Here is a 13,747-nt window from a genome sequence, read left to right as displayed (position 1 = left end):
AGCGGCATGCAAAGTGATTGAAAGCGCGCGTGCTACATCTCATGTGACCGGAAGCTCACGTCATACATCAAGGTATAAATACATACTCATCACTAATGACATCTTTAACATTCTGATAACTAATGACATATTTCATTAATATTGACAGAACTTCAAGTACCTGTTGTCCAGTAATGCTACTACTTTTGGACATAGTACTTTAGTGTTCCACAAGGTTATATGACTCCATCATCCAGCGCAATACAGGTTATGTTGCAACCTGAATCATTATCATAAGGCCTAATTGTTTTTGATGTGCACAGTTAATTGTTGCCCGTTCGAAATCTGGCCAAGTCTCACAATGCTCCGTAACTTATAGAAGGTAAATGATGGCAGAAACTCTAAAAATAAAACGAAAAAGTGACATACCTGAAAAGAAAATTTACATTGAGAAAATATTTGTCGTGCTTAAATTAGGATTCGAACTCAAAGAGTTGGTCTACCTACCCACATGTAGTAGGCCTAGTATAGTAGTAAAGTAACGAGCCATACCGCGTAACAAGACATTAATAATACCGTCTCAAATAATCGATTGTCGATCGATTATGTCCTTCCGATTGCGACAATCGATTTAGAACATGAAAAATCGATCATTGGTAAAGTCATTTATGGAAGTACTTTGACTATCTAAAGTTAATGAGGATGGGCCACCCATCAAATCCAATCTATATATGACATCTGCCATCTGCCGACTTTGTCATAAAACTTACATAAAACGGTGTGTTAATAGAATAACCATATGTGTAAAGATAGCTTGCCAGGCAAGGTAACGTACGCCCACTACCAGCTGTCAGAAATGATAACAAAGTCTGTAGTGGTGTAATATGTGAAACCAATCATCCGATTGTTACTAATTTCAAGCTTTACTTGGATCTCATACCAAGTTTAATCAAGATCGTATAAAAAATGTGGCCTCTATCAGGCCTACAAGCTAAATTAGACGCATTGAATTAATTCAAAGGCAATAACTCAAAAACCGTTCACCTGATTGTGACCAATTTCAACTTGACTGAGATCTTGTCTATATATACATGCATATCGAGTTTCATCGTGATCAGATAAAAACTGCACCCTGTATCATGACTACAAGCCAAATGTACTAAATCAAGGGCAATAACTCCAAAACCGTTGATCTGATTGTGACCAAATTCAAACTCATCAATATATACATGCATACTAAGTTTCATCAATATCGAATACAAACTTTAGTCTACAGCGTGTCTGAAAGCCAAATTTGACATATTTTTACTGAGTCAAGGGCAATAACCCTGAAATCGTTCATCTAATTACTGCCAATTTCAAACTTGACCGAAATCTCATCAATATATACATGAAGCTCACAAGCTAACAAGATAATTACCAATTACGAACTTGACTGAGGTCTCATCAATATCTAAAAGTATACTAAGTTTCATCAAGATCGGATAAAAATTGCAGCCTTTATCGAGCATACAAGCCAAATTTAACACCTTTTAACTAAGTCAAGGGCAATTACTCTGAAACCGTTTTTCCGATTTTTACCAATTTCGATCTTGACCGAGATCTCATCGATATATACATGCATACCAAGTTTCATCAAGATCAGATAAAAACTGTAGCCTTTATCGTGCATACAAGCCAAATTTAACGTGTTTTACTAAGTCAAAAGCAATAACTCTGAAACCGTTCATCCGATTATTACCAATTTCAAACTTGACCGATATCTCATCAATATATACATGCATACTAAGTTTCATCAAGATCGGATAAAAATTGCCGCCCTTATCATGCATACAATCCAAATTTAATGCTTTTTTACTAAGTCAAGGGCAATAATCTCTGAAACCGTTCATCCGATTTTTACCAATTTCGATCTTGACCGAGATCTCATCGATATATACATGCATACCAAGTTTCATCAAGATCAGATAAAAACTGTAGCCTTTATCGTGCATACAAGCCAAATTTAACGTGTTTTACTAAGTCAAAAGCAATAACTCTGAAACCGTTCATCCGATTATTACCAATTTCAAACTTGACCGATATCTCATCAATATATACATGCATACTAAGTTTCATCAAGATCGGATAAAAATTGCAGCCCTTATCATGCATGCAAGCCAAATTTAATGCTTTTTTACTAAGTCAAGGGCAATAACTCTGAAACTGTTCATCCGATTATTACCAATTTCGAACTTGACCGAGATCTCATCAATATATACATGCATACCAAGTTTCATCAAGATCAGATACAAACTGTAGCCTCTATCGTACATACAACAAATGTGGACGGACCGACGGACATATGTGGGCGTATAAAAAGTATTAAATAAACAACAATGATGAAAACACGTGTCATTCCTTTGATTTATTTATCAAATAGCTGTATTTTCCGTCATTTTCAATTTAATTCAATTTTCACGATCATAATCTACCCATAAGGATTAAAAACCACCATAAAAGAATTCCTTGACCCTGAAAACATATATTTTGACAATTATGTCTATTGGTGCCATAGACTATAAAATCATTAGCGACAAAGAAGTAATATAATAGTATATGTAGTCCTATAGAACATAATTTGAACAAACCTAATAAAGTCACATCAGGCTTACGTGTTATAATATAATTTATACCCAAGAGATCGACTGATAAACATTTCGATCTATTTGAAAGATCCTGGTTGTTGCTTTGTTGCCAGATATTCAAGGTAAGTAAACTTTAAAATATTTTAGTGAGGCCCAAAGATTGATTAAATTTCCGATAAGGTTAACATTATGGACACATGTGCTTGTGTATGTGAATATTCTGTTGTCCGCCGGTGTATGGCATGTTTTTGTCTTTTGTCTGTCTTTGGTGTTTGTTTGTCGCTGGTCTTGGCGAGTTGTGGATGTCGGCTTTTGCTTTATGTATGCTTGTTGGTCTGTTTCCTATCGTTGTTTGTTTTGTGCCTGATGAGATTCCCGTGTGACGGCTGGAGCGTTTCGGGGGTTGATGGGGGAGTGGTGTATCGGTGATAGTGTTTTTTTTGTTTGAAATTTATAGTTTTTTATATAATTATACTGGTTACATTGTGATAGCTTGTACTTCTTTTGTAGACATTAGCATAGCCTGTCCATTTAATACACATGTACTTGTGTATTTGTTAAGCAGGTTGTCCATCGAAGTATTATATTATTTTTTAATTTTATATTGTCCCAGGACCATGTTAGACAGGACCATGTCCTTGTGTATTGGGCCTAATTCTGACCCATGTAAAACAAAGAGTTTATTATTATTAACCTTTCGGGTATCAGATAAATAAATCAATTATATAACTAGAACCATGAATATCACCGATGCAGTGCGTATCCTGGATGATGCATCGGCGAAACGTTGCATTTTAAAGTCACAGTGTGATTTCTTGAAGTATGAATGGACATTCTAGATCATTTACCATTGACCTTGCAAAGGTCAAGGGCATGCATGTTAAAGGTAAAAAATTGTAAAACCTGTTCCATTTTTTGAAGTAAATTTCCCAGAAATTGCAAATGCAAATAGCCAAAATATAAGTCATAACGATATTTACCTATTAGTATACGTTTCGGTGACATTTATTCATAACACAGGAAGTTGGTCAACAACGTTTGAACCTTGATTTAGTGAAAACTGGTGGTGATGCAAAGTTTTCGATTATGCCAATTTCAAAGCAATCGGACAAATAGCCGAGAAAATTCGTTTTTTCAAGTTTCAATTTTATGAATGAGTTATACTCACCAGTCAGAATACATTTTGATATATCTCCCTTATATGTTCTCTCAACTCGCTAGTGTCTTGACAAATTTTTCAATTTCATTTCATTCGTTATACTTATCAGTCAGAATACATTTGGATAACGACAGATTCCAAAGCAATATTTTTAACTGGTGGTGTATGGATTTCGCCAAACCCTGTTCAAAATTGAATAACAACTAATTACAAATACTAATTTATTCAGTTCTTTACATTGGTCAATAACCGACTATTTGGTTCCTTTGTACTGTATATAAATTTATTACCAATAATAACCATAACCGTGTAATAGAATACAGTAATTAATTACCAAGAACTTCCCTTCGAAACTCGCCGGAATGATCATTCTTTAATCATTCTAGAACTTTTGCGCCTATATTAGGTAAATCTCTTAGGTAAAAATTTAAAAACGTTGACTGACTATTACAATCGGCCGCATCTAGAATAGCCTTAATTGATGCTCCCTTAAATAGTTCCCAAGATGGGGCAATTGCTTTTGTGAAGTGCGCCGTAACCGACAGATCAGATTTGTATGCCATCTGGACTAATTCAACAATCCAACGTGCAATAGTTTGACTGTTTATATGCTTATTAGGTGCGACGTAAGATACAAAGAGGCCTGTTTGAAGGTTCCCATTTTCGATTTTGCGAAGAGTTTTAGTTTTCTCAAGGTACATACCAAGACACCGCTTAGGTTCTAAAAGCTCATTACCTGTATAGTCTGGAACGAAAATTTCGCCACCATAATGTTGAGGTCAACCATCTTTCCTGACCGACATCGAACCAGGACCAAATCTGAGTGTTTGGAGATCAGTGCATCTTCTGAAAGGAGTAATGGATATTAAAAAGACAGTTTTTAACGTCAAAAATTTCAAAGATGTGCTTGCTAATGGTTCAAAAGGTTGACCTTGGATGAAACAGTCGGGAGGTCCCATTCAGGAACAAGTTTTGTTTGAGGGGGTCGAGAATTAAACATCCCTTTGATAAGGCGACATTCAATAGCGTGCTGTCCTATGGGTCAATTGTCCGCCATGGGAAGGACAGAACTAAACATTGACCGATAGCTTGCAATTGTACGATTATGGAGAACGTCATCGAATAAAGACGATAGGAACTCTGTGACATTGTTCCGCAGATGCGAACAGATCCACAAGAGGGGGAGACCATCTCTAAAATAGAGTTTGGACTAATCTCTTGTTCAATGTCCATTCCGTTGGCGGAATCACCCTGCGACTCACTTGATCTGCGAGAATGTTCGACTTCCCGGCAATGTGAGCTGCCTGAAGTGAGATATTGTTCGTTATAGCCAGATTCCAAAGGTCCAAGTTTTGGAGCACAGGGGTTTGTTTATCCACTGTATCACTGTTGAATTGACGCATCTGCCAATTATCAATAGATTCCTGATGAATGGTATGGAATGATCTATTGCCAAAACGAACGGCTTCCAGCTCCAAAAGCTTGATATGCTGACCGCGTTTCATAGGCGACCATGTTCCCTGGAATAGCAGATTGTCCAGTTGGCCCCCATAGTCGTCGAGAGAGGCATCCGTGATAATTGTTCGCTGGGCGTTATCACCAGTTCAGATGAAATTTCAGATGAGCAGTACAAGGAATTGTCCAGGGGATCGGAGGTGGGTCTCCAAAAAGAGGGGAATTGGTCTCATGCGAAGACGGACATTGGGAATGAGTTCTAAGCATGATGCTATCAGTCCTAGCAGACGTAAGAAATCCATCGCCTTTGGATATTTGAAGATTGTTGTGATAGCCTGGAAGATGGTGTCTATTCTTTATTGTGTTGGACCGAAATACAACACTTTCCACTGGACGATGCCCCGTCTCAAATTGAACAGATTTTTCTCGATTGACAAGAAACCCTCGATCCTCGAGCAGGGATAGACACAGCTGGCGGTTTTGGCGGAGCTGGGTGCGCGATTGGCTAACTATTAGCCAGTCTTCTAGGTACACAACCAGTCGAACGTTTTGAGCTCGACGATGGGCTGTGGCGACTGCCACAACTTTCTTGAACAACCAAGGGGCGGACGTTGGACCGAAACACAACACTTTCCACTGGAAGCACTGGCCTTGAATACAGACTTTCTCGATTGACAAGAAACCCTAGATCCTTGAATACAAAACCGTAGGTACTTCCTGTGCTTTCCGAATATTGGGATGTGGAAGTAGGCATCGCTGAGATCTAAGATCGTCTGGTTTCACTAGGTTGATTACCCTGGATAGCGTATCCATTTTGAAATGTTTTTTCGTTATAACTGATTCAGAGGTCTTATGTCTCAATTTTTCCAGATTTTTGGAATGATGAAAAATGTGCAGTAGAAACCTTCCTGTGTTCCTTGAATTAGCACTCTTTCTATAGCCTCTTGAGTGAATCTATCTCTTCGAATAAAATATGCCGGTTTCCTCGTCTTGCGAATCCCATTCTCTGGAGGAGTCTCCTGAAATTCCAGTTTGTAGCCTTCCTTGACTACATATAATACCCACTTGTCGTCTGTTATAGTCTCCCAATCTTGGAGAAAATGCTGCAATCGACCTCCAACATTGAGAGTAGCTACACTTACCGAGTCATTTTCTATGGTAATCCGACTTTTTGGGGATCTGAAACCCATTTCCCGATTTTTCTGTAGTTCGGTTGGAAGCCTGATACGTTACTTGAAGATAACCTCTGGTTGAGGCTGAGAGTTGTAGTGTGGAAAAGAACGATCCAGTGGAGCATCTTATCGTGGTTTCTCAAAAGCCATTCTCATTAGGTTCAGACGCCTTATTGGAATAAAAAGGTTTTCTCTTGAAAGATTCCCGCTTCTCTTGGAAATCAGGAATTAGATCTTTAAGTTGTTCTTTCTGGGTCTTGCGAGACTTCAGTTAGTCCTGCTTTCCTAAAAACACCGTCTGTAGTAATGGGAAAACATGTTAGTTGAGTAATGAAATCTTTCAGATCACATAAACCTGTGTGTGATACAGGCCCGTAGCCAAGTCATTATCTATATGCGAGCCGTTCGACGTATCGGCATCATTTGAATCCGTAGGGCATGGCAGATATTTACAAAAATTGTCACCAGCGTTGGCGGAAAATTTTGCAGGACTGTGTAATGGTTCGCCATCCTCAGCATGTCCTTCATCAGATAAAAGATCCATGAACTCTTGATATTCTTGCTGGCCTGGTGTCAACGAGATTTCATAAAATTCGAGCAATCGCCTATCTGGTTCAAGTCCGATCAACGGTTCACGCACCCCTTCTGGTGGATCGTGATGATCGAATGGTTTTATGCCCAGCCTCGGTCACTCCAAAAGTCTGATCTTTCGGATTATTCTGTGTTGACTTTATGAAATGGAGTATTTGATCAAATTTGCTATCAACTTTATTCTCTAAATTATCTAGCCGTTGGTTTACTTCTGATTTTCGAGATTTACGTTTCATACCAGATTTAGGAGTATTTTTCGTAGCAATGTTCGAATGAATATTTTCACCTTTCAATCGTCCACCTCCGAACACGTGTCAGAAGAAATCACGGAAGATATTGATTTATATGGCGAAAGATTCTTAGTCAAAAGCAAATTCGCCATAATTTTGAAGCAAAAAATCCTTAGAATACGTAACAATAACACAGTAAAGTGTTAAAATAATTGAATCAAAGCTCAAGAGTAAAAATCAAAATGTGTGCGTTTTCACGCCAGAAGAAAAACTGAAGGGGTGAGCTTGACAAGGGAGGTAACTAGATGGGTGTAGTCTTGATTGTCAAGACACTAGCGAGTTGAGAGAACATCAGGGAGATATATCCAAATTTATTCTGACTGGTAAGTATAACGAATGAAATGAAATCGAAAATTTAGTCAAAATTTTCAAAATTCGGATCAAAAATATGTGCTATGAATTTTCAAAATTCTAAACTTTTTAAATGCCAACCTATTGGATATTCTTGCGAGATCCAAAAAATGAAAACCAGAGAAAAATCCCTCCAAAAATGCGCCTTCTTGAGCCATTTTTCTACTTTTTGTACATTTTGCACTGCGCCACTATGCGTTTTGCAAACATGTTCCAATTTATATTCATTCAGTCATAGACCACAAATGTAGATGTAAGGTATTGCAAATGTTGCTGCAACTATTACAGTTTCTACAGATTAGGCGACACAAAAACATATTTTTTTTAATTACGAAAACAAAGCAGTGCACAAATAGTCATTTACAAAACAAAGCAGTGCGTTCGAAGATGGCCCTGCAATAAATCGATTTGCCGCAAAACGAGTAAAATTAAATCATAATTCAGTAAACGAAAATGAAAAATAAGTAGATTATTATGTATATTTTGTTACATATATTTCTATGCGTGGCGTTAAATAAATATACTCACTGTTCTCTTGTAATGTAATATCCCTGTATGACAATCAATTCCTTTTTATGTTTAAGGATGGCAACTAAGAAAAGTTTGTGTTGGTACGTTTCGATGGTATCAATAATAATAAGTATGGTTGTATGGAATTCAAAACCATTTATCACCGAATCTATAAGTCGAAATCCTGTAGACATCAGGAACGCCATGTCGCATGTTAAGAAAGAAAATAGCCAGAACGTGTTACCAATTCTGAACAAACAGAAGAAAATAAATGAAAAATATTTGGTATATCTGTGCGATGAGAAAAGAGATTGTGGTGGCTGGGGTGACAGACAGAGAGGAATAGTTTCTTTATTTATACTGTCTTTGGTGTGGAAACGAACATTAAAGATTTTGATATCTACTCCATGTGATATTAAACCCTATTATAAACCAACAAAAGAATATAATTGGATATTCACAGAAGAGGAATTGAAAAGATTAAGGGGAAAAAGAAACAAAACTCTTGATTTTATGGGCATCGATGAACCTCTGTTTGACATTAACCTGAACAGCTCAGAGATTGCGGACGTGTTGTACATTAGAACCAATTGTTATCATTTTTTACCAATTGCCCAAAAATATGCCAAGTTTTTACCTGCTTATTTAAAAAACAAAGGACGCGCTAGTGTCTTTCGGGAATCTTGGAACAGAATCATGATTCCAACAGACAAAGTGCTTAGTGAGGTCATGAAAATAGAGTCAAGTGGAGTAATAAACTCAGATGCGAAAAAATCTGGAAAGGAACTAGTTTGTGCACATTTACGAACAGGTCTTACTGAAAACCTATACTATGACTATAGTGGATTTCCTCCTGTGGCTGTTACAAAGTTGTGGAATTATATCGACGGACATTTCCACAATAAATCTCGGATTTTTGTGGCCACAGATCATCTCGGTATTCGAAAAAGTGCTATTTCTAAATATGGTACTAGATATATCGGAAGTTACGCCTCTAACGTGCACCCAGATTCCATGCGATCAAATTTAACATTGGCTTGTCGTTCTCAAGAATCGGCTTATGTTGATCAATTGATGTTATCGAAATGTGATGTTTTGATTTATTACAGAAAAAGTGGCTTCAGTATTCACGCTTCATATCTCAAGACTGAGTGGAGAAATATTTATTCAATCATGAAAAATGGCAAAAGTACATTTTCACTGGAGGAAGCACATTATAATTAATGTTGTATTTGATTGAAACTGCATGTTTTGAGGTTGAGGTTCAAAGGCGTGACTTCAGTGTTATTTCATACTAAAAATATAATATTTTCGATGAACAGGTGAAGCCATAGAACTATTACAATTCTATGGTGAAGCCTTTAAATACAAAATCCACACTGTAAACTTAATAACATCCATAAAACTTTTATCTTTAGTTACAAACCTTCAATATTTGGCAAAACAACTTTATACAAATTTTAAATCACTAAATCAAAAAAAAAAAAAGTTTCAAAATTCAAAAATTAATCCTCAAAATTTCAAATTTTCAAAAAAGCACCTTAACTGTATATTAGTGAATATAACGCGCATTTTTTAAAGTTTTCTTTTCTCTTTTTTTCTTATTATTTTTTCTAGCTTTATAGATAGTAGATGAGTTTTCCTTCATTTCTTTTGTTTTGTTGTATTATATGTTGTGTTGTATATATCTTGTAATAAAATTGAGTAAAAAGTACACTATGATGAGGCACAAGCTTGGATATATTAGTAATAAGAACTTTTAAATTCTGTCATGTCATGTATATAGTGTTAGGCTTTTAATCACTGCACCCCCTCTGACTAACAGTACTGACACTATATATCTATATGTTTTTAAAGTAGGTTTGAATGTACATTATGTACAAGTACAAAAGAAGTTTGATTTTGCGATAATTTTTTTTTTAATCATTAATATAAAATTTTATTGTCACGTGCATTTGCATTCATTTACCTACAAATGTCTTTAGTTATCTCTGATGACGTAATGACGTCGTAATGATATCATTTCCAATATGTCAACGCGGGATGCGGCGTATGATTATACAATAACTTTCCGAATTTGTGTTGAATATCGAAGTTAGTTGTTTCTCTAACAGGTGAACATTCTAATGTTTTTTTTCATTCGTTCATAAAAAAAAGGATTCAATTAACCTTGCACTATTTTATTTGTGTTGTTAATACCTCATCGTCAGCCTAGCAACGTAGGTTAATTAAAGTTAATTTTCAGACGGGTTTATTAGCCCGTATGCACCATATAGAATCAAATTAAGAAGAATAGAATTATTTTAAACCTTAAATAGATTTAGGTAAATGTATTCAAAGATAATTCAATTTTTTGTATGTACCTACTAACAATTAACTAAATATATTTATCTGTACTGTAATTGAAATTCTATTTTCCATTTGAACCACACACTATACACAATCTATATATGACAAAGATTGTCACTAAAACATATTTCTTATTTAACATTTTAATCACTGCTGTATGTAGTGTGGATGTCTTGTAGTCCGAAACTCTATAGACTCTCATCTGGTGTCTTACAGCTTTTATGACAATTATCACCAAGAGTAAGTGTTTTGAATTTCAGTTGATACTTTTATTTGCATACGTTGTGGTCTGGGGCATTTGTAATGCGACCACGTGCTTGCGAGAGTTATTGGCCGTTGTTTCCGCGCACGCCATTTTAAATGGAAACATTTTGAGAAACCTTTCCTGTTTTATTATGATTAACTTAATTTAGGGGCTTTGGACAAAACTCTTCAGGTACTTTTAAGATTAGCTTTATAACGGTCGTTTATATTATGCATACGTTTTTTTTTGTATTTGTCTTAGAATATCGCGATGTAGAGCAACTTATCGAGTCGAAAGTGCGTTGTGTGTTCTCCTACCCCTCTTTTCACTATTAATTGTAATTATATAGTTTTGCGTTTACGTGAATGCTTTTGTTAGGTAACGGCCAGATTTGTTTAGCGTATTTTGTTTGATGCATTCATTATTGTATTTTAATGTCGCCCGTAGCACGTGAATAGCATTACTAACTCCCCATTTGATAGGTTCACTGTATAAAGGGAGATAACTACATTTAATGGTGCCCGTTCAAGCAGGAGTTATGTCCCATACAATATTTGTCAGTAGCCTTAAGAAAACTAAGGGAAGTAACTACACGTAAAGGTTGAAGAGTTGTACTTATGAATTTATTCTTTATAAATTTCAGAATACATAGTTCGAATTAGTACATACATAAACTAATAAACTGTATTATTGGAAATTTGTCTTGACACCATCCCTTCCCTACCAGTAAGATCAAACGATATCTTTAATTCTTTCTATTCTTGGAAGAAGCATCTGAACATCATAATAAATTTGATATGGAATCCATGTCATGTTTCATTTTTGCAAACTATTAGTGATATTCAACACCGATTGCTTGTTCAATCCAAACCTTGCTTTAAATTCCATGTGAAGGGGTCCAGGCGATCCCTGACATGTCTATTGATGGGAACAACACGGTTGATTTCATCAAGTTCATCTAAATCGTCGAAATAATCGTCCATTTTGAAACATCGAGGAGCCACAAAAGGAATTTCTATTGATTTACAAATAGAATTAAAATTTAAAACTGATCTCGACCAACATTAAGTTTAGCATTAGATTAGCAAATTTTTAAATACATTTAAGGTAATTTTATGTGGTGCATACAAAATATAGAATTAAATTAAAAGTTAATGTTATTCGGGCAGAATAGAATTAAATTAGGCTTAATTTCATTTGGTGCATACGGGCCATTATGACCATGATTTTATCCTTAAAAGTACGGTGATTCCTGAACATTACTGAATGTAAATATAAGGATTGAATGTAGATTTGCTTGCCTTCATTTTCAACTCATCAATATATACTTAGGCTACATACCAAATTTCATTAAAAGCGGATAAAAACTGTAGCATCTATCGTGCCAAATTCGACACGTTTTACGAGGTCAAGGTCAATTGCTACTAATTTTGAACTTCACCGAAAAACTATCAATATAATATATGCATAAAAATAAAAGACATTCCTCAATCAGTTGCACTTTATTGCTAACAAGTTGAATGCGATTATTCGACACAATATATAAATTGTTTCCTCGTCTCACGTCAGTACGTCAGCAAACACGTCACACGTCAATGTTAAGGTTAGTTTTTCAGCTTGGACACAATATTTTAATTGACTGTACATGGGTGAGATAACTCTGAGAAAACAACAATTTAATAAAATATATTTAAGCAAATGAAGTTGTGTACAATTGTACGCTTTCGAAAATCGATAAATAAGTAATAAAAACGCCCTTTACTTCTACTGAGATATTTCTGAGCCAGAGTATGTAGAGTAAAAATGTTATCTATGGTACTATACTCTTTTCTGTAACCAGCTTGCTCCTCGAATTTTAGGGATTCTGTTCCACACCATGAACTTAATCGATTATTCATTATTTTCGTAATTTTTTTTCCTATGACTGATAGTAAAGAGATTCCCCTCTCCCGGATCTGCTGTTCTGCCTGGTTTGTATATTGGGAAAATAACAGTTTCACACCAGGATTCTGGTAATAAGAGTTTCTTAGCACATCAAAATAGTCTTTATCATATTCTACATCGATAAAAACTGTTTCTTCTTCACCAATTCTAAATATAACACAAATTGGTCTGTGACTTTCAATTTTCTTCACTCCAAGCCTCTAACATTGTTCTATGGGCAATCGTGCAATCGAGGGGGGCAATTTAGCAAAGCACCTTGACAGACGATCAAACGTCGGCAAAGTCCCCCCAAGCCTCCCCTTGGCTACTGGCCTGGGTTTGACAGGTGTGACAGGTGTGATAGGGAGCCAGCTGTCCAGCTGTACATGAGTTTAGTAGCACGTGTAGAATGATGTAATAATTTCAACTCGCCACGGTCCAGCGACTACCAGCTGGTCTGAGGTACACCACTGACCAGCTCTAGATCATTTAGACCAAATCCAGGGTCATCCCCATCCCAGCTCATGGGGATGGGGGCAAGATTTGATTCAGGGGGGCAAAGCCTACGGGCCTGGGGGCATGGTGGAGTACGGAAATTTGAACGTAGATTGGAATGAATATACAGACGATAGTGATATTGAATTGTTAACAGCATCGCAAAAAGTTGAAGAAGAATATTTGGTAGAAAATAATGCGAACGACAGCGATATTGAACTTTTAAATTCATCACAACAAATTGAAATGGATTATTTTGGAGCACTCTTTTCGGATATTAGTGATGATTGAATGCGGTCAATCCAAATATCTCAGTAGAAGTAAAGGGCGTTTCTATTGCTTATTTATTGATTTTTCAAAAGCGTACGACAGTATACAACATCATTTGTTTAAATATATTTTATTGAAAATTAACGTAAATGGTTGTTTTCTCAGAGTTATCTCATCCATGTTAAGCCAATTGAAATCTTGTGTACAAGTTGGAACGCTAACCTTATCTGAATTTTTTAATTGTAGTATTGGCACTCGTCAAGGCTGTATGCTCAGGCCGCTCTTGTTTACATTGTTCTTAAATGAGCTTTCACAATGGTTAAGATAGAAGA

At 36.0% G+C, this 13,747-nt stretch overlaps 1 protein-coding gene across 1 annotated transcript; it reads left to right on the top strand.

Moving 5' to 3' along the window:
* Window positions 1–8,209: 8,209 nt before the first annotated feature.
* On the top strand, window positions 8,210–9,358 carry LOTGIDRAFT_173357 (hypothetical protein; the record flags this gene model as incomplete). Its single annotated transcript, XM_009050835.1, has 1 exon — window positions 8,210–9,358. One exon carries the CDS (start codon window positions 8,210–8,212, stop codon window positions 9,356–9,358), a length of 1,149 nt encoding a protein of 382 aa, XP_009049083.1.
* Between the last annotated feature and the right edge of the window lie 4,389 nt (window positions 9,359–13,747).

The sequence above is a fragment of the Lottia gigantea genome, assembly GCF_000327385.1.
Source record: "Lottia gigantea unplaced genomic scaffold LOTGIsca_157, whole genome shotgun sequence".
In the NCBI taxonomy this organism is placed as follows: domain Eukaryota; kingdom Metazoa; phylum Mollusca; class Gastropoda; family Lottiidae; genus Lottia; species Lottia gigantea.
The sequence above is the reverse complement of the archived record's forward strand: the minus strand, read 5'-3'. Positions and strand labels throughout refer to the sequence as shown.